General features: G+C 42.6%; 2 protein-coding genes across 7 annotated transcripts in view; one reads left to right on the forward strand and one right to left on the reverse strand.

Annotated features, from left to right (window-relative positions):
• MRPL33 (mitochondrial ribosomal protein L33) overlaps positions 1-6434 on the forward strand; it is a 15688-nt gene extending 9254 nt beyond the window's left edge. Inside the window, exons 2-4 of the mRNA XM_026846279.1 lie at positions 1165-1183; positions 3832-3938; positions 6120-6434. Of these exons, the coding sequence (XP_026702080.1) occupies positions 3848-3938; positions 6120-6169 (141 nt within the window). The 5' untranslated portion in view covers positions 1165-1183; positions 3832-3847 and the 3' untranslated portion in view covers positions 6170-6434. The remainder of the gene's footprint in view (positions 1-1164; positions 1184-3831; positions 3939-6119) is intronic.
• The window catches only part of RBKS (ribokinase), a 69246-nt gene continuing 52231 nt past the window's right edge, over positions 6357-23371 (reverse strand). For all 6 annotated transcript variants that reach the window (XM_026846272.1, XM_026846278.1, XM_026846275.1 and 3 more), the window contains one exon: positions 6357-7625. In XM_026846272.1, coding sequence (XP_026702073.1) covers positions 7452-7625 — 174 coding nt within the window. In that variant the 3' untranslated portion in view covers positions 6357-7451. The remainder of the gene's footprint in view (positions 7626-23371) is intronic.

Below are 23371 nucleotides of genomic sequence, written 5' to 3' on the forward strand. Positions count from 1 at the left end.
GGCGGCCGGCCCCCTACCCTTGAGGCTGTTCCCCTACCCTTGAGGCTGTTCCCCTACCCTTGAGGCTGTTCCCCTACCCTTGAGGCTGTTCCCCGGAGGAGATGGAGCCGGCTGGGTCTCCTTGCCCCCCGGGGAGGGACGGCGCTGTCGCCCAGGAGGGCAGCGTCTGTGGGGCAGAAGAAGAGCAGGGCCGGCGGGAGAGGCCAAGGGGGTGTCAGTGAGCGGTGCTGCTGGCGGAGCACTCGCCACCCGGGATAAGGGGCTGAGGTGGGGAACCTGAGGGAAGCGAAACTTGTGAGCCCTCAGAAGTGAGGTGAAGGAGCTTCAGCTCTTGAGTGGAAAAATGGGAAGTCGGTGGAGGGAGTCAGGTGGTGGTGAGGAAAGTGTGAGATGAGAAATGTGCTCTTTGCGGTATCTGGATAAGCTTGGGATGTGGTGAAGGGACGATGCAAGAAGAGGTTGGCCAGAAACTCGCGATGGCCTAAACAAATTGTGTGGACAGGTTATAGAGGAACAATTAAAAAAATTTTGGTCGTTTTTTTTTTCATTAATGCTGTAGATCTATGATTATTTCAAATTCACTGAGCTGAGAGAATGAAATAATTCTGCCTGTTTTATGCTATATAGTAGGTTAGATCAGGGGACCTAAACCCAGCCTTGTAAGATGGTTAGTCTCATCTGAGAAACAGCTCCCTGGCTTCGTTTATCCTATGGCCCTGCAAACCTTTGTGTTGGCACTATGGGAGGAACCAGAGCAGGGGTGGGTGTAATCACGTAGGGGAGAGCGAGGCTGCTGTTTTCACCTGCAGTGTTAGTTCATACCTGCCTTAACTGTGTATTCATCTGGTGAATTCATATTCAGCACTGAAGCTTTATATTGAAAACATCTGGAGGCTGCAGCAAGTGTGATATGTTGCACTAGGTGCTGCGTTTGCACAGACACTGACAAAGGCGGCATGATGGAAAAATGAGCAGGCAGCTGGGAGCACGTAGATGGAAAGACGAAGGGAATTTCTCTTGCAACAATAAATGTCTTTGCACAATGTATCTGGGGCTGTTGCAGAGGCAGGCAGTAGAAAACTTGGTATCTTGCACATAAAGGAAACAAGATAAAATGATAACTGTTTCTTCTTTATTTTCTCTTCTTCATGCTGCAAAAAACAGTGGCCAAGAGCAAATCAAAGTAAGTGATGCTTTCCTCACTAGTTTTTGATTTCTGCTGCCATCCTGTATCTTTAAGTGACTTTACAAAATGTTAAGCTTCTCTTGAATTTTTTAATGTAACTGAGAGAATTGCAGTCCTTGAGTTCTAGCTGCATCCTCTCTGTCCTTCTGCATGTGTGTCTTTTCACAGGTACGTACAAATGGTGTGAAAAATCCCTGAGGTTCTAAAATTGTAGCAAAGGCGGTGTTGCCCTATGGGCAGTTGCGTTGAGCTCAGCTGTAATATCCAAAGGTCCCAGCACAGGGGAAGCATGCCTCTGTACTTTGTGATTAAAGAGAGGCTATAAATTATCCACGTAATCTTTCTCTTGTTTACCTTTCGTACTTTTAGCTAAGGAGGGCAAGCTGAGGTACAGCATGGGCCTTTGTTGTGTGTGGGCTGGACTTTGGGCAGGTGCTATGAACCTTTCTCATAGGCTGGGTGCAGAATGCTTCCCAGTTGTAGCGTGTTTGTGTTGATGTGAGGAGCGGATGGGGCGCAGTCAGTGCTCCTGTAATTCAGCTCAGGAGATACATTAGTGAGCTCTGGAAGAACCTTAGTCACAGTCCTTTGACCTGTAAAGAGAGCTGATGTGTTTTAAGGGTTGGAAAGGAAGGAATACATACTTAAAGCACACCAGTAGTCTTACAGTGTGGATGCAAGGAGACAAGGTGGAGAGAATGACTTGCATCCAAAAGTCGATTTGTAAGAAAATTAACTAGATGAATGCAAGGGGCTAAACCGATAGATTTACGTGAATACATTCCTGTCTTCTGATCCTCAGAAACTGCATTCAGTGCAAGTATATTACGTCTGGCACTGCACAACCTTGGGAACTATGGCCTTTGGTACATTTTCTGTGGTTTGTTTTTTTTTTTTTCCTTTTAAGAATCAGCCCCCAGCAGAGCTGGTACCAATCACCTTCTGGGTTTGAACACATTCTTCTGTTACAGGATTTCTGTACAATTGTCAGGGTTTGAAATTAAGAAAGTGGTTCCCAAGTATGTGCTTGGCAGGGAAGAGCAGTCTGACATCTCGGCATTCTACTGTTTCTGTTTGCAGAAATGAACAGCAAAGCAGGATGTTTCCACAAGGTGAAAAAGTAGCTTTTAAAAATGGTGTTGCTAATGTTAATATAGTGATTTATTATTTTCACCCCCTCTCTTTTTCTTTATTTCCTGATGTTCCTTTCTCTGTTTTTTGTATAGTCCCGAATATACTTCAGGAATATGTTATTTCCTTGTATTATTTATCCTTCTGTGCTTCCCTTGGGTTTTCTCCTCATGTCCTAGTAGCTTTCCCCGGTTCTTTTCTGCCTCAACTTCTAGTCACATTTCTTCACTGGGCAGCAATTTTGGTGAACAAGGTGTACTGTTCAGAAGGGGCTTTGCCTCAGATATGTGGTGCACAAGAATTTCAAGGCCTGGTCATACTGATACCACTGATTCCCCCAGAAAGGGGAAACTGCCCAGAAGCTTTGAGGAAGTGGGTGAAGTCTAGGGGAAGGATTCTGTGTGGTTACTGGTGCTACACATCCTACCTGAAGTAGTGTATAGGAGAGGACAATAATTGGGGATAATCCCTAGACCATGCTTGGTCAGTTGGTCTGCAGGAATCCAGTGGTTTTTTGTTTATGTTGAACTTAACAGTAAATAAGATTGCAAAGCTGAAAAGAAATGCTCAGGGAAGTGCACTGGTCAGAACTGTGCAAATGGAGAAGAATGGATGTCTCTTCAAGTTTAATTTTGACAGACCATTTTGTATTAGAAGCAGAAAAGTCCAGTATAGTGAATTGAATGCCCACATGCAGAGATGCATCCATCTCCCTATTGCAATGGAAGGGAAAGACATAATTTATGGACTGGTTAAAGGGTTTGACCTTTCTTTTTAAACTTCAGGAGATGCCCTGTGTCTGGGAAGTTACGCAGATCTTGGCGTGCTTCCAGGCTGAGGGCCACGGGGGCAGCTTTCTCCCTCTCTTGGCTTTCCCTGATCCTAGGGCACTGCAGCTGCTGCCAGCCTGCCCCACAAACCGAGAGCCTCCAGTGGGGAGGGGGTTCCCGTGGCTGGGTTAACATCGAGCCCTGTGTCTCTAGGGGGATGGATGGTGCCAAGGGACCCTGCTTCTCCTTTTGTGTGCCTCTTGTTCCACCCTATCTGCTCAGGTTCCTCTCTGCATGTGGAAGTGATAGTCTGTGATACTGGCTTATCTACAACCCAAACATCATCCTTCCTCTCTTGCCATTATCTTTTAAGCCATAGTGAATCAACTGTACACTGTTGGTTTTTTTTTTTCCTTTATTTCTTTCTTTCTTTCTTTCCTGGTTTTTTTCCTTCCCCCTCACTGTTTTGTGGAGGAGCTACTTCTCTCTGGGCTTGTATTCTATTCAGGAGTTACTTAAGCTCAATGCTGGAGCCTATGGTTTATAGTGGGCTCCCTGTTGTAAGTTTAGCGTATAGTATTGATGCTCCCATCCAGATCATCCATCAAGTTGTGATGAAGTATCTCATGTGATTGTGCCAAATTGTTTGTGCTAAAAGCCTGTCTGTTTGACCGTGCCCTGGCAGACGTGGTGGGCCATCGCCATGTGCCTCTGCACTGACAGAGACGTTCCTTGTGACTTTAGATACGTTCTGGTGAGGATGAAAAGTGCGGCCGAGACGGGCTATGGTTTCAACATCAGGAGACTCCGACTGCAGGAAAAACTGGTCCTGCTGAGATACGATCCCATCGGTAAGAGCTGGGGGAAGAAGTCAGCCTGCTTTGTATAAACTTCTCTTGACTGTGTGGGGTAAAAGATTAGAATATAACAGGATTTTTCCCATCTAAGCAGAATATGTCATAACATGTTTCATACTCAGATGACTATACAGTTGCTGTTCTTCATGACATTCCAGTGGGAAGTAAACATTGCCCTCATTTTACAGATTGAGGCAGTGAAACAAAGTAATGACTTGCCCGACACATCGGTATTTGATGACAGCCATGCCACACGTCAGTGGCAAAGCAAAGTGACACAGGAGTTCTTTCATTCCATTTCTTTGTGTGGTTTGCTAGACTGTGCTACCTCCAACAAGCAGCCATGAAGTTGCATCAATAGAAATGTTCTGTTAAGCTGCCATGGGTGCTCTAGACAATGAATTTTAACCGTTGCTTACAATATGGACTTTTCTTTTAAAGAAATAAACACGAGTTTATCCTCCTCCACAAATGATACTGCTTTTCAGATGACAGTTTGTGGGTTCTTCTATGTTCCTCTGGTCCTCACAAATTTTCTGTTTAAGAATCTGATTTGTTGGGGGGTTATAGCACTTGCCAAGCTGCCTTTTGCTCACCAAGTTTTTTGAAAGGTGACTAAGAGCTCAAGTTTCCGGGGGAGGAACCAGTCTGTAGTTAACCTTAAAATGCTTAATTTCATGTTAAAAAGCTTAATTTGGGGAAACTTAGAATTTAAATCAGACCATGCTAGAAACAGCATGGCTGAGTTAATGTAGAAGAGGCTTATTTAAATCTATAAAGAAATGTATTAAGTGGCTCTAAGTAGGTAACATAATACATGGCCAGTAGTTCTGTGGTTCAAGCTTATTTTTTCTTATAATTCTGTGTTTTTGTTAGAGGGCTAACCTTTTCATACTCAGATCTAACAGTACAGGAGCTTTATGACAGGTGAGAGAAACCACCAGAGAAGCAGTAAGCTCCTGACAAAGCACAACCAGAGGTTGTGGCTCTCCTGCATTCCACACAGAAGGGGAATAGGAGATCACTGGGATTATTTTCTTGAGTAAGAAAAGTTTCAACTACTGCATTGAAACATTGTGCAGAGTGATCCTCCAGAAGCTTCGCAACTTGTAGGAAATGTGAAGAGATTGGAGAGCTCAGGCTAAGTAGCACTTCTGTTGCAGAACATGTAGTAGGTTGTTGAAGTACAAAATTGGAAGTAATTAAGAAAAAAAGCTCTGATCTTTGTAGCCTGTAGTAGAACACAAGTGAGAAATTGATGTGAGAAAGTGCTGCATGTGTGAAGGGAAGTAAATTTGAGTCTAGATACCAACTCACATCAGGAATATGTTAGGAAGCATTTTCACTTGGCATGCATTTTCACCTTATGTTTTGTACTTCTCAAAAACCTGGGACCTCCACAGAATGAAGCTTTTTAGCAAAGTAGTGGCAGTAGTGCCCAAGTTTCACTACCTTCTAACTGCAGCAACAGAATGTGTTACTAAGTTGCAGTATTTCTTAAAGCGAAACTTTTATGTGGAAGCAGAGATTTTGTTATTGTGCGGATTGCTGTTGTGTAGCTTTCAAAGGAATTCATGTAATGAAGTTCTATCAGAACAGTGGTGCTTTTAAAATGGCATTGTAAAGCTTTATTTTTAAGGTGGTTGTGGGGTTTTTTTTTGTTAGTAATGTATTGGCTATGCTTAACCTGTAGCTGAACTGACTTTGTTAACATCTGATGGGTGTTGGAGGCAGGGTCAGTTTGTGCCTCCTCGAGAGAGCCGCAGGACACTTTTCAGTCAGTCTGTGAGAGCAACTCGATCCAGCTCATCATCTGTAGTTGTTTGGGCTCTGAAGTTGAGTTGTAGAAAGCAGTAAGAATCTATTTTTGTTCCTACATTGAGCAGCTGTGACTCAGAATAGTCACACAGAGCAGCTGTTGAACGTTTTCAGCCACTCAGATCCTGATACTTATTTTCACAGAGGTAAAATGGACCTCTTAGGAACTAAAAATTACGTGTGGTAAAGTGAAAGCACTCCTAAACTCCTTCAGAGCTGGTTAACAGCAGCGCTGTGCCAGTCAGTTGCTCCACACTCATTTAAGCAGCAAAGGCAGCCAGGAGAGAGGGATGTAGGCTTGTTGAATTGCATCTTAACACTTCAGGCTTCTTAACAGATTTTTTTTTTTCCCTGTAGCAAAACAACGTGTCCTCTTCACGGAGAAGAAAAAAATCCGCTCTATGTGAACAATGACTGGACTTGATTTATGCATGAGAGAGGACGGTTTGGAGGGAGGACAGGGTGAACGCTGATTCAGAAATCAAGCAACATGGGCTGAAAGGAGAGGAAATGAACTGGAATCACCGTCTCCTGTGATTTGAAGCCATTGTGAATAAAACAATGTAGGGAGAGAAAATTCTTAATGTCTGGGCATAGATCATCACAGTAACATTTATTTATCTTTTGAGTTATTTTTACAGTACTCAATTAAAAAAAAAATTAAATAGCAAATCCCATTGTCTGTGTTTTCCATTGTGAAAGAGGCTGTAATCTTCAAAGGAACTATTGTTTTATAAGGCAATAAAAATTAACATTTTCCACAGCAGGAATTCAATGGCAGGATTGCAAGTTTTTCTAACCTACCAGCCACAGATTCAACAGTAGTGACCACGCATTGGTGTCAGTCCTTGGAGGGGTAGTGTTGCACCAGCTCCTTCCTAGGAAAGGAAGAAGCAAGGGGAACCTTATGAAGTAAGACGAGCTTTTGGATGAGCTATGACCACAGCTGAGAGGGCTGTGTTCTTTTCAGGCAGGTAATCAGGATGGATTTTTCACTAGTGGATTTTTGTCAAGCATGAGGAAATTAGATAGCCCCTGTAGTTCCCTGATGTTTTTGAAAGTTTTTCTTCAAGCAGCTCACCAATGTTTAGAGCAATATTGCTAGAGACATTTTTCAAAGTTTACCTTGATAGCACTCTCGTCCTCTTTCCCATTCAAGCACCTTCCGCAGTGTGGCAGAGTGCAGGGCCGCACCCGGTGTCTGCGGCAGGTGGGAGCAGAGGGGCTGGCTGGGGACTCCAGGTGCACTGCTTTGTTACAAGCCAAATGTCAGCCTTGGTCTTTGCAGCTGAGGACTGAAGCTGCAGTCTCTAAGCTCATGCTCTGCTTCAGGTGCTGGCAGTGTGCATCAGAAGTTCTGATAAAATCAAGTAAAAATCTTGCCAGGAGCCTGCTACCCTCCAGATGTTCTGCTGTAAAGTTGGTGTATTTCAGTTGAGTGTGTTGCAGGGGACAGCCATGAGCCCAGGGATGGTGTGTGGGGCCAGAGAGACCTGCTGTGCTGTGTCTGAAAGAGCCACCACCCTCACCCATCTAACTTGTAGAACAGGAACTAATAGGATTTCTCAAATAAGGAGCAAAGAGACTTTCCTGGTGTTTTCAGTCAGCAAAGGAGAACCTTGGTGCAGTCAGGAGAATAATGCTGTCTGGGATAAGATAAAATCAGCACACGGAGCTAGACAATGTCAATTAGAAAAGGTCCTGAGCCAAGTCCTTCCTGAAAGGATATGAAGATTGTGTCCCTGATGCCTGGACGCTCACTGATGCAACACAGTTAGACTTCCTGATCATTTCCTCCATGGGTAACTTGGGATAGTAAGCCAGGTAGAAGGCCAGTGCTCCCACAAAACTGTCTCCAGCTCCCTAGAATAAAATAACAAACAAGTTTAAGCGTATTTGCACAGGGAAACAATTCAGATGCATTTACTGGAAAGACCAAAGTTGCAGCGCTGATTGCAGGAGTCAGGAAATTGTTCAGAGGTTGAGTTCAATTCACTTTTCTATGCCTAGGAAATTCTGCCGCGTTAAACCAACGCCACGATACTATCTTTGTGCTGAGCTGTTGAATCGAGGCACACGCTATAATACGGCTTAAAGAAAAAGCAAGTATGCTACAGTTCAGCAATGTGCTGTTATGAACACTGCTTTGAAACTTCCTGTTGTTGGAGTGTCTGATTTTGATTTCTCAACCTGAATGTTTCATTAAAGCTATTTTTCATTTAACTTCTGTTTTTTCATAAAGGGTAGTGGTAGAAGGGACAGAGAAAAGGAGAAAAAAAAAATATCTGTGTGGCCTGTGGCATCTGTAAATTCCTAGCTGCAGAATGATAAGTTTTGATGCCTCCAGAACTTATCTGTTGTTCATTCAAAAGGTCCCACTAGCAAAGCTCCATGTGTTGCACATTCCTGAGGCAGACTTTGCTACCTGTGCTCAGTTTGACCATGGTGGTGGAGGACAGTGACATTTGCCTGGAGCTCTGGCAGCTGTGGCCCCCTTCAGCTACCCATCTCTGGTCCCCGTCTCCCACGAGAGCTGCCCGACGCTCTGCCCGCCCCGCAGAAGCCCTCAGCAAGCAGGGAGCACACCTTGCCCAGAGTACATCTGCCTTCCCCCTGCGGGTGCTGGCCATGCCACGGCTCACTCGGACCCCCTCGCCCAGATACCACTAGTTCTGCTCTGATCCACAGGGACTGACAACTGTTTGCCTCCCGAGTGCTTTTTAACAATAACTTGTTTTGTCATGTTCAGTGCTCTGTAGTGTCTCCAACAACTGGCAAAATGAATAATTTTTAACTGGATTTGATACTTTCATTCCACAGTGTCCCTGCCCTCACCCTCCTGTAAAACTGGCTTTATTTCTAAGGCCAGACTGATAGCAGTTCTTGTTGGTATCGTAAAACTGCTTCTAAAGTCCCCTTTTAAAAATCATACTTTTATACCAGTAAAAGACACACTGGTGTGTCTTAATTCAAGAACTTAATTAATTCTTACTTAATTCAAGAACCAGCATATGGACTATCTCCCCTGAGGGGTTTTGCCTCTGTAGTTGTAATAAATAGGCCCCAAGAGTCATGGGACAAGAGCAAAGGGCCTGGAAAAAGTTAGTTAAGATAGTTGAGCAAAGTTTCTAACTGGAAGTTAAAGCTAGGAAGTAATTTTCCAATGTTGAGTTCTAGTGGTTCTCAGTGTTAAGCTCTTGCTTATGCTAAAATCAGCTGCATGTAATATCATTCCAGCCAAAAAATACCACTTCCACAGAAATCTGTTCGTAACATTACAAGCAGCTGACAGGGCAGAGCAGCGTGGGGACTGCAGGGGAACCCTAAAGGGGGTGAGCACAGGTCAGGGGCGCCCACGCCATGCCCAGCCCTTCCACAGCAGCTGTTTGCAGTGTCATGCCCAGTCAGGAAACTCCCTGCTTAACTCTTGCTTAGCCTGGACGCTGTCTTCCATCACCTTCACCACGGGGTACAAGAGAGAGTATTGCCTGGCAAATTACAAGTTAATAAGCGACGCTGGACCCCAAAATGGAGCTGTTTCACAGCACCTGTTCCAACAGTTCTGTATTCCTGAACATAAGGGGCAGGTGAAGTTTTTTATCAATTATTTCTGTTGGGCCTTTGTTTCTCTTCTGGTTTCCAGAGTGCTCCCACAATGGCAGGTGGAGCAGGAGCAGGTGACTGCTAGTTAAGCATTGCCAGTGTCCTTTGTCTGAGGCATAATACAAAACTCTCCAGCCCATCTCAGAGTTTATAATCTAATCGGTGGATGATTCATTATTAAAGCTATTTTGGTGCTGCTGTTACAGACAGAAGTAGAATTTCAGCATACAGATCCCTTATATCTCTTATGCTGCAGCTCTAGCAGGAAGAACTTGTCATTTTTACACCAAGCATTTCTCATACAGTGATCACTGGGTAGTGGAAGTGCCCAAATGCTATTTTAATGAGTAATACTCAGACTATCTGGTGTCAAACAGCATAAATTATTACCCAGCAGCAGCATGGAGCAGAACACCATCATTTTGATCTTTTTTTTTAAATGGAGGTAACTAAATACTGCTTCAAATAATTGCTGCACTGTTTGCTATTGGAGCAAAAAAAAGACTAACTGCATATCACCACGGTCTTAGTTGGGATGATGGTGAGATGGAACGTAAGTTCTCCCTGCAACATTACTGTGCCTCTCTGCTTGTGAGTGATGGTCTGAGGTTGTGCCACGGCTGCAGATCTCCCTTTTGGGGAGGCTGAACTATGTTAAATGACTGCAAAGGTGGAAAAGGGGATGAACAGCAGACTTCCATGCAGAATGGAAAAAGGTCCCCTAGTATTTATTTGCAAGAGAAAAGATTATGCGATGACTGAAGAATATACAGATGGATTTGATGCCAGTAAACTTTTGCTGAAATCCTTACTTCCCATACATTGACCGAAGCAGCCAGTATCTCTCCTACAGACCCCAAGGGTATCATAAATTCTGTTGTTGGTAAGTAAACGTCTTGGGGGGGGGGTGGGTTGGTGGGTTTTCAAATATAGGAGCTACTACACTGATAACAGGAGCACATATCAGACTGATTATGTAGATACCCTGTTCAATCTCGCTTCTGGTCTGTGTAGACATAACTGGTCAAACCTGACTTAAAGGGTGATAGCAGAACTGATTCAGCTGCAAGGTTAGCAGCAGTAAGATCTACTGTGAGCCTACAGAAACAGACCTTCCCTCTTCGGTATGGTGGATTAGACTGCATGGGGTTTGGTGGATTCAGAAAAGGTCAGTACAGAGCAGAAGAAGGAAGAGGTTTAGAGCAAAATCAAGATTATCCAAACTCTGGATTAGCAAATACTAGCTTTACATTTAGCTGTTTCAAAACCTGCGATAAGAAAAAAACCCAAAACCTACTTTGCAAAAATAATGAATTTTGAAAATGACCAGTGAGGTGCATTTATTCTGCCCACTGACAAAATATAAACATACAATATGTAATATTACATTCTTCAGCATTTGCCTTCCAGGAATCCTAATACATTGCAGACTCTGAGATAATCCTCATATCCTTGAGTGCCTGGAGACATTTCATTCCATAATTATAAAAACATAACTTGTTTAACCTTTGTCTAAAGCAGGAGATGCTTGTTTGTATGAAATAAAATAAAGAATTGGATCAAAAAAATTGTCTGATATGGGGTGGCTAGTTCTAAAATGCTTATGTTATGGTTTTGGCTAAATTTTATGGTTGTGAAGCAGTGTTGAAAACCTATTTATATTCTGTGCCACTAGTCTGGAAGGTCCTTGTTTTCCTGTGTGTCTGGAAAAGGGCATTTTTGTTTGTTACAATCCAGCATTGATTGAGATTCTGTGCCTCTAGAGTAGAGAAAACCCACGAAAACACTTCTATTTATACCTTAGCTTTTGTTAGTCCTGATTTGTCAGAAGCTGGTTCACAACTTTAGTATAACTATTTTTATACGATGCTGCCCTGAGAAGCTTTTTAAGGAAAGTGCTTTGTAAGTGGAAACTATATTGTTCAACAGTCTTTCCAGCAAGTAAAGCATTTTTCAATCAATCATGCATAGAATAATAGGATGTGTTTCACTTATACAATAAGATGACTTGCTCACCAAAAAAATTAGGAGGTCAAGAGGCCAAATGCTACAGTTCATGGATCTGCAGCAGTTGCACTGCCTTGCTGCAGGGCAAACCTCTTGCTCAGCCTTCACCCTCCCAGCCTGTCCTCTTGGGCAAGAGTAATGGCAACCATGTTAAGAACAGGATGGGGCTCTGGCTCCTGAAGCCTAATGTTGTTACTGAACCTCAGAAAACTCTCCTTGGGTGATGTTTCAAGAAGCCACAGTCCATGTATGCTCTGTGTATTACATGGGGTCATTGCATTAAATGCACCGTAAGAGCACGTTACCAAGTCCTAAAAGGAATGATGTGTTGTATAGCAGTACAAGAGGAACATAGGCATGCCTGTAATGATAAGTCCTTTGTTTAGTGAATAAATCAAAACATCACTGCAAAATCTGTCAAAAACCTCATTATAATGTAGAATCAACGATATTGCTTGCAATGATGCTTACAGTCTCCTAGAAGCATTCACAGCAGTGCACAACTAAACCAAGCCTGAGGATTACACTGATTTAGTGCAGGCTAAATGCATGGCAATGCAGAGATGCCCAACTCTGTTGAAGGAACTAGGCCCTGGAGAATTCCTGTTGTATTTATAGCACTCTATAACCATGTGATACTGGATTATGCTAGGGATGTTATCGCTCTGTGTCACATCGGCTCAGCACTCCTTGCTGTACCCCTGCCTACGCTGTACCCAAACTACAAATGAGCCCCATGTAACACAAAAATATCTGTCAGTGAAGACACTCACTATCCATTCCTCATAAGAGGGGAAAGCCTGTATCTCCCCACAAGAATCCCTGGGCTGTGCTTTGATGAAAGGTGCTTTGATGAAAGGTTACTAGTGGAACTGAAAAACATTTCCAGCCTTCGGGATATATTCAGACACTCTTGTGCCAAGAGGGTCTATGTCTCAGCTAAGAGATAATTTCAGCCAAAATGCTCAGGAGTAAAATATTCCTTGGTAACAGTGGTTGAATCAGTTATACAGCCTTTTTTTTTGGTGTGTGTGTGTGTCTTTATTTTTACTATTTCCTTCTCCCTTAAACAGCCCGTGTTTACCCTCTATGTGATGGAGAATGGTTTATTTCTGTAAATGTTACTGTTTGTTTCTTTGACTTATGCATTTCTTTGCCTGTGCAATACTTTTATTTTGAGGGGGGGTGTGTGGGTGTGGGTGTGTGTAATATTCTTCCCCCCATTTTTCTTCATATTTTCTTCATTTTCCTGGAGCAATGTGTTAGCAGTTTGAATTAAGACAGTCTTTAAATTAAACTAACCCCACTATCTTGCAACTCTCCTCAAATTAAACTAGTTTGATTATCTTCAAACTACTTCCTAAGCTCAAGGCCTAGCAAGGGTGACAATTCCCATGCTTGCTGGTCCTGTGTGGAAGGACTGCCGTCTTTGTAGGGCACCCCACAGATAGTGGTGGGACTCTGCATGGCTGTGCTTACAGGAGAAGACCTGTGGTCACAAACCCCTAAAACCTGAAATATTTGAAAATTACAAAGTGATTTTCCACTAGTGCAGTTACCCCTATATCTATGCATGAAGTTGTGAGCCAGAACAAAATGATAAAAAGTCCTTAGCATGGAACCACCAAATTTTGCAATAAAAACCAAATGAACTTGAAACAAATAGCAGAGCTCACCTTTTTAGGTCTAAGTTAGGCTTTAGGTGCAGACTAGATGGCACTGCAAAGCTACCTGGGTTGAAGATAACACTGTGTCCCAGACCTTTAGGGTCTGGATCCACAACTGCATTACTGTGCTTAATCTGTGCTCTGGTAACTGAGTGGTTCTGTAGTCTTTGTCATGAAGACAAGCTAGAACACGTTATCCTAAGCCAAAAGAAAATATTTAGACAGAATCCATGGTAGTGGTGCTTGTCTGTTCCTTTCTTCTTCCCCTCTGCCTTCTCAAACACACACCGACGCTGTCTGATGTGGTCTGCATTCTCCAGACCAAGTCACACACTGCTGCCCCACCATAGGCTCCTTACTCCCAGCCACGTGCAGAATAGCTATATTCAGGCGCTGTTTAACAACGGCGGGAGGTGTAAGCTAACACATTTTAATTTGCATTCCCTGTAGGTTGACAGTGCACTCTTAATTCCAGTGATTCAGACTGCAGTTTCATAATAGGCTTAAGCCAATCCATGGGTATGTTATTGCTGAAAGGCTCAGTCCCCACTCATGTTTTTATCCTTGTCTCACATTCCCACGCCCTCCCCTACATCAGATCTAGCACTCGTGTGGCCAAGCAGTGAGGCAGATCAGTTCTCTGATCCGTCTGAAGACTAAGCCAGCCAGCACTGACCAAGAAACATTAGTTTCCACCCAGATCAGCAAGCTGCTGTATTACCACATGACAGTGAGTCCAATGCAAAGGAGAAAGAGGTTAGAAACACTCCTTTCAGCAGCAGCATGATCTTGGATCAGCTTAAGCCAACTGTGAAACCTCACCCTCGGTCAACATCAAGCAATTCATTAACTCAGTTGTGTATCCAAGTCCTCTGGCTCTTCGTTCACACAGGGAAAGCTGCCTGTTCCACTTTTCCTCCTGTACCCTGCGGGCTCGGACCACAGGAATGAGGGAACGATCACGCTTACTTTCTGTATCTTTTCCAGACTCTGTTCTGGGAAGCCGTGGGAAGGAGCAATCCCTGAGTTTCTTGCATTTATGTTGCATCGTACTTACATAGCCATGCACAGGGAAAATTTCTTGCTTGCGTACTCAAGCTGAACAAGGGCAGCATGTTATCTGGTCCTTCACACGTCTTGAGAACTTAGAGGTAACTAAACTACACCCACTGTAGACTATAAGTTGGGAAACATCAAAACCAAAGCACACCACACAATGCCTCACATCAGCCATCAGGAATTTTTACCCACTTCCTGACAGATTTCCTGATGGTTCATTAACAGTGATTAATCAGCCTGACCGTTAACCCCCTGCATTCCTGAGAGATTAATCTCAATACAAGGCCTCCTGCATGCATTTTCTTTCCTTTCTGAAACATCCTACTACATTAAGTTATTCACAGTTTCTAAAAAGATCAGTGACAAGCATTACAGATGCATGAATTCCCCTGAAAAGTTATCTGGTTTGTGGTGAATGTTGGAAATAAAACATACAACATTCACAACTCTGTGATTTTTAATTTGTATGTCATCTAAAAAGCACAGCTGAAAGTATCTAGAGATGTGGCAATATCACACAGTCCTGCTTTACATTTCAAAGCCCCTATACAGCATCTGTTTTGAAGGCAGGTAATAGTGCTCTCATTTCACATGACGGAAAATAAACCAAACTTAAGATGAAGGATGTTAAGAGCACCCACTATGAGACATCTGTGGGCTGACTCCAGAGCTCTTGAACTTGCACAGACTTTAACAGGAGCCACATGAACATATCCTTCGAAAATGAGGCACAGCTTGGAAACCCCAAAACTGAGGTATCCAAAATTAGTAAGTGAACGTCCACGAGTTGCTCACAGCTCTGCTAGACTCTCAGTCAGAATCAGAACAGAGGAGCTCCCACCTCGCTGTTCACAAGAAAAATGCTGCAAAGTGTCTGCAAGGTGATGGCTCGCTCTTACTGCACACTGACAAAATCTGGGAGAAGCATGGGAGAGCTTTGTTCTGCCAGGTAATAATATTCCAGTATGCCACTCAGCACCAGGGAAGAAAGTTATTCTGTATTATACACTAACCTCAGAAAGCCAACAAAGCACTCACCCACAGGGAGCACTCTGTTTTCTGAATCATTGAAACAATTCCGTGTGCTGATGCTCATATAAACTCCTTTCAACTCCAGATAGCATTAATGAGAGATGATGAATTTATTTCTTTCTTACACAATGGAGTAAGAGCACTAAACCAGGAACTCTACATGCTGTTCTGAAAACAACAGATCCATGATGCTGAACCTGTGAGATTCCTGTCAACCAAACAATTCAACCACTACTCTGATTCCTATGCTACCAGGGTTATAGATACTTTAGCAAGGAATATTTCAATTTAGGATACACTTCTGTGTACATTTTTAGTTTAAGCTTCAGTTAGCTTTTGCCTTGGTACCTGCTTCTTCCATGGTTTCACACTTGAGCTATGATCTGTGACCTCCTTTCATTTGATCTGAAAGTTCATACCTCACAGAGAAACACAAAACCATCAGAGGAAACCCTCGCACTTGTATTTTTGCTGGAGTGCATATAGAAAACTTACCATATACAAAGCACAGTACTAGAAAACTCTCATTACACTTCAGCTCAATACAAAACTCTGCAGTGGCACACTTGCAAAGAACAGCATATATACCAAGAAGTGTTAACAACAGGGAAGCATGCAGACGTTGCCACTAACAGAAATAAGATGGACTTTCCGTTGAATGTGCTATAGGAGCTGTATCCACCTTTTCCAAAGTTTGAACTTGTATGGAATCAATCATGGTTGAAGCTCAGCCCTAAACATAGCAGCTCCTCGGAAGGTTGATTCGTACTTCTCAAACTGGTTTATCAAGCCTCAACAACACGCAGCTACTCTCTTACTCTAATGAAAAGCCTCACTTATCTCACTTCCTTGAGAAGTACTTCACTCCCTTCATTATTCATGTCACACTCATGCCAACTTGTAATTTCTTCTTAACAAAGCTCACACTTATGTGTTAATTCACAAATTTCATTTAATGAACAAATGAAACAAGAGCCAAAGCCCTGCCCAGAATACATCACGTTACTCTGATAGTAGACTGCAAATACTGGCAGTGTGTTTCCTTTCCAAACACTGAGCTCCCCAACCAGGAGAAAACCAGCCAAATTGTCACTGAGTGCGTTACCCGGTATCACGTCAGGGGCTGACATGGCTTCAGGACCCCATAATCCAACAGCCAAGTCAGAAGGGGGAAATCTCCTTGCTGGGCAATTTCACTAGCCACATGTGGTTTTTTCTCTCAGACTGAAAATGCCAGAAGACTCTCAGTGATCCCATCTAATCTGATGAGATGCACTCAGAATGACACAACTGCCATCTCGCCTGGAATTGATCAAAAAAACATTCTTTTTTTGCACGAAAGCTCCATATGCTCAAGTGCCTCTTTCAAAACCACAGCATCTAGCCTTTGTTGGCTGGCCACTGCTCCCGCCTACCTCTGAACTACATATCCTGGAGGGAAAAAAAACCCAACAAACTTCAGGAGGTTTTTTTGTCTGAGCTCACTCTAGCATTGTCCTCTTGCCAGCTCCCTGCATTCTTTTTCCCACTGAGTTTGTCTAATCTTTTTGATGAGTACTCGAGCTGTATCTCCACTCTCTAAGTTCAGCTGGATGTGACCTACAAGCTAGAACTGCTGCTTTGCTCTAGAGTATTGTTCTCTGCTACCCACTCACTCTGTTGTCCGTAACCTGTGGGGCAAGCATGCAGAAAACAGGGCTCCCACACCTCACTCATGGTGTTCTGCAGTAGGTGAGCACCAAGGCACTGCTTCTGACAGAAAGGCATCCTCTGTGGTATTCCCTGTAAAATGGACCTTTCCAACGAACACACTGGCTGCTTAATGATTTCAGTAACAAAATCACAGACACCAGCAAAGAGGTATGAGCTTCCAGAGACTCTTCTTACTTTTCCCTGAATTTCTGTGTCTATTTGTGCTTTGAAATGAATAAAACCAATACTCCTTATAGCCATCTGGGCATTTGACAAACATTGCTGCCAGAATTTGGGAATCTGGTTTTCTACAGCTGAGCTGTTCTAGAATAGCTGGTTTTATATCTGTATGTCTATCTCTGCACACAGAGACACAAAACAAAACCCTGAGAGAAGTGACAAAATCACTACACTCGACTGCAAACTGGCTATTAAAGACATTCCTGTAGGTTACTGCCATCAGTCACCAAAACTTATGGTTTTAGTTTCCTTACATTGGTCTAGTTGAAGCTGTAAAATATATTCTGTCCATGGGACAGGCTCCTAAAGATTAACTCCTTTATTCTTGATAAGAAATAAAACTTCTTGCATATTCTGTGGTTAGAATTTGCAAAAGCAAGAAGCCTGATTTCCCCACTATTCTCATTTCTCTGTTCTTGTTCTTTTGAAAATTAGTTATGCAATATCACCGGTCCAACGCAAACCTTTCTGGTTTCTGTAGTGACCAAAATTACTTGGCAATGAAAACTCTGTTGGGGGAAATCAGGCCTTAGTTCAATATCAACATTACTGCAAGTGGCACTTCTGGGTAACTAAGTAGGCAAGGGGCTCCAGAACCAGGTTTGCCCTCTTTCTCATCATAGCCAGAACTGATGTTAACAAAACAAGAAGAGTAGGTTACATTCCACAATAGCCAGGATGATACCTGGTTCTGCAGAGCCTAGCTTTAAAGAAGAAAAGGAGGCATATGACATTTGTAAGCTAACCATAAATGCAAGAGGTAAAAAATGATGAGGAGTTTGGCCAAGAATATGCTGCACTATTACACAGCGGATCACATTTTCAACTTCCTACAGCTCAGGCCAGAAAAAGATACTTGGGAAGGTGACGCTCTGGATGTGCCAGAAGCGCCAGCTTCCACTAGCTATTTTTAACTGCAGGAATTTAATTAGAAAGGATAGCTGCACACAGTTGGTCTTCCTTCCTCTCCATCCTTTGTGCAACTCAGATACCCCAGCGTGCTATGCACCATTATGGCTGACACTGTCTTGTGTGCATGCACTGGCGACCCAATAACCACTCCAAACACAGGGTTAGCTACATACCAGGACTGAACATCCTCTTGGAGGAGACCCTGTGCTGGCTTCATCATAAAGACAAGAGGAGGAGAGCAAATCAAGAAAAGGGATGCGGCATGTTCTGCTGCAATGATTTTGACCTGTGCTGCAAGCCACAGTTACCCCAAGAGACGCAATAAAAGGCTCATTTTCTACTCTGCTCTCAACCTGTATAAATTATACCATTCTTTCCTTTACTAAAGCATCCCAGAAGTGAGATAGCACAAAGATAGATTCAAGATATTTCTGAACTCATCTTCCTTAGACCTCAACAGAATGTAATCTCAGGCCCAGATGTTGGATGCTATATGCTTCATGTGTTCGAGACCCCAAACAAAATATTTGAGTTGGTGCGTAAATGCTGCCAGCGCCCTACCTTTTTCTGTCCAGAACAATCAAGTGGGTTAACTTCCAACCTGGAATATTTCTCAGTATGACAGCAGTGAACCCAAAGCACCTGTCCTGAAACCCCTTAGGGGTTTCAAGAATCATCCAGTGCAAAGCAACTCTGCACTGCTATGTACCTTCTCATTTACATGGACATCTACAGTGATGTCTAGTTCTAAAAATGAGACAGCTGATACCCTGACAAAATTTTTCCTCCAGTCCTAATTGTCTTTGAAGAGAAGCATAGAGAAGAAGTTATGGTTTTATGAAGGGAAGCAGGTTCACTTGCCAGTGACAAGCCAGCCCCTGAGTGCTTTTGTTCCCCATCTACAAAACAGCAGTAAGAATACTACTTTACCTCGTGTTGTGAGTATATAAGTAGTAAATAATGTAAGGTGCTTAGGAACTTTATTTATATGTATACACATACATGGAACAAAGCTGTAGGACACAATGGGACAAAATGTCATGACTTGATACTGAGGGTGTGTAGCAAAACAAAACGATTTTTTGTATCACTGAAGTAACTGAGACAGAAATTCAGCTTAACTATGAGGTTTTTGTTGCCTGGCACCCTGCAATCTTAGAAGGGGCTTAGAAAACTAAATATTGGCTTTAATCTTCTTTTTATTCTACATCTTCATTAAGTATCCCCTTGTAATTTAATGCAATTTGTGGCAAATGCTAATAGTGCTTTGGGCCCACTTCTCTCTGTCAGCTGTATCTTTGTTAAATTATGCATTTCCATCTGGAAAGAAACTGTACAGGACTGTAGGCTCTCTTCCACTTAGAGTCAGGAATGGAGAGGGATTTAATTAGATGCTCCGTGGTTGAGAAAAGGACTAGAGCAAAGCCTGGGTGGTCTGTGGAATCTTCCACTGGAAAACAAGGCTGCAAATTGTTCTGTACAAGCCTGCTTCTGTTTGCTCATTTTGTTTACATTGTTTGTTCCTACAGATTAAAATAGACAGTTACCAGGCAGATAAACAGTGTTTCCTTCCATGACAATGTTGTCTAGAAGTTAAGAGACTAGCATGGGACAATATATGCCTGTGCTTCATTTTTGGCTACATCACACCAACTCCCTATGTAACTTGGAGTAGGACATTTTTAGCTAGCACTTCAGAACACCTAATCGCTAACATTTTTGTTCCATTTTTCCTATCTGTAAAATGGGGATAATACAGCTTTCTGCTCTCAAAGGGGAAAGAGGGCACATCCAGCCTGCTCCACCTTTTCTCAGTTGACTGCTAGCGCAGAGGGACGCAACTCTTGCAATTCCTCTCCTCACTGGATACCTGGATACCCTTAGGCCACTGACCAAGCCTTCAAAAACTGAAGTGTCTTTAGAAGACCTGAATCAGAAGCAGAAACTTGTGATGAGCCAAGCAATTCTCATCTACACTTAACTGTGAGTCAACTCAAATGCAGTGATTTCAGTCATGTGCCCTTTCACAGTTGAGCTGAACTTCAGAACATAATAGATGCAGCTTTAAATAGATTTACAGTGCAGATTGCTGATTGGAGTGTCTGGCAGATTAACTTATTCCTCATGGTTTTTCTGTTCCAAAATTCAATGGATTCCATATTTGTAAAAGAGGGAATGCAGAAGGCTAAGTCAGAAAGTGGGCTATGACTGGAACTGAACTTATTTATTAACCTATTTTGGTTGCATGTTAAAGAAAGGAAGCTATTATGCTGTCAGTTTGCGGGATGTTAATGGGAGCTCTGGGCATAATTACTCTGTGTTGGTGTGTGAATAAACCCCACTGATAGATAAGCTGTTTGCCCGACAGTAACTTTTTATCTTTCCTTGAAAAAGAAAGGAACGAAAAAGAAAAAAAGAAAAAAAGAAAAAAAGAAAAAAAGAAAAAAAGAAAAAAAGAAAAAGAAAAAGAAAAAGAAAAAGAAAAAGAAAAAGAAAAAGAAAAAAAGAAAAAGAAAAAGAAAAAGAAAAAGAAAAAGAAAAAGAAAAAGAAAAAGAAAAAGAAAAAGAAAAAGAAAAAGAAAAAGAAAAAGAAAAAAGAAAAAAAGATGACCTTGCCCTTTGTGGTCACTTTACTCCTTCTTGCTACATCCTTGGGTAGGAAAAGGTTAAACACTCGACAACATTTTTCTCTTCTTAGCAAGTCAGAGAACTGTACATCAGACACATTGTCTGCCAAATGCTTCATTTACTACCAGCTGCATTTTTACTTTGTTGAGAGATAGCTGAAATAAAATCACTGTTCTTTGTGCAAACGGCATGCTAAATAATGTACGGCTACAAGATTATTAAATAGCAAAGGCATTTGATAATATTAGAGTCAACCACAAGTCCCACTTCTGCTGATGCACAGAATTTTGAGTAATTAGTCATTGCACAGAGTGTTGTATTTATATCCCCTTGAGCCTCAGACGTTAGGCCACAAAGTCAGGAGACAAAGAATTGCTGTTATTAGGAGGACTGTTTTGGATTTATTTATATTCTAAGGCTTTATTTCAGTGTCCACTTCACTCCTCTGGCTCAGGCTTCCTCCAAACCAGAGATACAGCTAAGTCAGAGAATTTTAGTGTAAACCATATTTTTACAGAAAAGACCTCTCAACTTAAAGCAGAAGAACTTCAATGAGTTTGCAAAGCCCCCAAAGAAGCACAACTGGCCTGAGGTTACATGACAAGCCTGGGAAAAAGGCCTCCCAGGTTCCATTCTGATCTCTAACAGACTTCTCATAGTTTATATGCAATACATTAATTGCAGCTCGAATTTATGGATAGATAAATTGGGATACAAAGAAGACAAGTAACTCTCCCAAGGATTTGCAGCAAGTCTTTTGCAGAGCCCTGGAATTCTTACTCAGTCCTTTGTTCAAACGGCTAAACCACACTGCCTTCTTTAGACCACAATTACTGCACAGGCCCGAATACTGTGACGTATCTAAAATTATATAGCTATACACTTGTATGAAGCTTTATTAAAATAAAGATTGTGTAACATCTTCAGTGTTCAATACAAAGCTGCTCAGTGAGCACTCCACTGCTTAGACAGCCTTTTTAATTCTCTTCTATTGTAAAGGAGCCAGATCTAATATATTGTAATAAGAAATCAGAGGGAAACTTAATAGGATTTGAATACAAACATCTGATGATGAATTTATATTGTAGCAATGAGCCTTCACTTTGCAGAACTGACATGAAAAAATAATGGTAACATTTATGATTATGACAAATAGTATGTATCATCTGTCTCTGTGAATGTCATACAGAGAAGGACTATATGGAATAAATCATACACTCATGTCAAATTTCAGGCATAACTGAGTAGATTAAACTTCGAATTTTATCATGTCTCGTAAATTAGTTTCCTGTTTATAAGCATGACACCTCAACCTGTGATCTCCTTAGCTTTCCACAGCTGGTTGTGCACTCTGTATCTGAAAAGCACAGACAGACAGGGAAAGTGTAGGTAGTGTAAGAAAAGATATGGAAAATGTAATGGTTGTGCTTAGAAACATTGTGAAGCTAAACATTCTGGGCTCTCCATGAGACTTAAAATGGAAACCATGGACTTGCTGTGATTACTAGGGGCACCATTGTGAAAAGTGATTCCAAATTTTCATTTAAATATTGTCTGCTCAAGGGTCTCCATTTGCCTTTACAGAAATACATCCATGCCTAAGCCAGATATGCAGATGCCTGATCTGATTGTGAGTGTGCTAATGCAGGGCTTCTGTGCACACAACATTGGCATGTGTAAACCTAGAGATTAAGTAGAAGCTGATGATATTAAGCAGAGCAACGGTACTATGTATTTAAAAGACCAGATGGGATGGAAATTAGAAATTCACTCTAACTGATGCAAGCATGTGGGGATGTTATTCAAGTATCTTGATCCAAACTGGGGTCTGGAGTAAACCAGAGGTTACAAAAACAAACCCGAAAGTACTTCCCTCTCCAAAGTGACCGCTGTGCTTCAAACTGGAAATGGGGGGGTGCCAGTGAGGCAGCTCTGGCTTGCTTAGTCAGAGAGCACCCCATTTTCTATTAATGCCCCCGGATAGGAGAGATTCTGCCTGTGCCAACCCTTCAATTTGAAAAATGGATCCTAGACAGGACACCCCACCTTCAACTGCAAGGCACGACCACAGTAAAAGGCAAAGGCCTGAGCCCCAGGGAGCAGCCCCCACAGCCAGCAGACATGTTCCAGCCTGCCGTAGCCACTGACCACCAGACTGCCCTACCTCCAGAGGAGGCCTGGCACAGACAACCCTCTATAGATAGCCCAGACTCCAAGTAACGTGGAGTTCCACACAGGCCGACCGTCTCCGCAAAGCCCACCTGCACATACCAAGCCCTAGGCAGGCCTCTGGCAGTACCTCAGGGGCTCAGCTTAGTCCCCAGCTGCCACTTGAAGTGCTCGGCTCTGCAAGATCCCATAGTGCTTTTTTGCAAAATGGAAGGGAACTAATCTCACTGCTGGCCAAATTCCAGCTTTGAGTAATTACATTCTTCTGACAAATTTTCCTTGGCAGTTTCAATGGAATATAATTAGTAAATGTAAATAGATGTAAATAGTGCTGTAAATTACACTTTGCGTGATTGTCAGAAGCAGAAGGGGAGAGAGAGGGTGAAGGGGCAAAAAAAGCAGAGCTTCATTCTCCAATATGGACGATGTTGTGGCCTTCTCTGCCATCAGACTGCACATGTCTCTGCCAGGACAGCGCGTTCAGGGCTACTGCAGCAGCAGATGCCACGATCCACATTCATTGTGTGGTTTCATCACACAGATTATCCACTTCACCTCGAGTACAATTCTGACCTGACGGTGTTCGGTCATGTCCCACAG

The sequence above is a fragment of the Athene cunicularia genome, assembly GCF_003259725.1.
Source record: "Athene cunicularia isolate RWA chromosome 3 unlocalized genomic scaffold, athCun1 chr3_part1, whole genome shotgun sequence".
Taxonomy (NCBI): domain Eukaryota; kingdom Metazoa; phylum Chordata; class Aves; order Strigiformes; family Strigidae; genus Athene; species Athene cunicularia.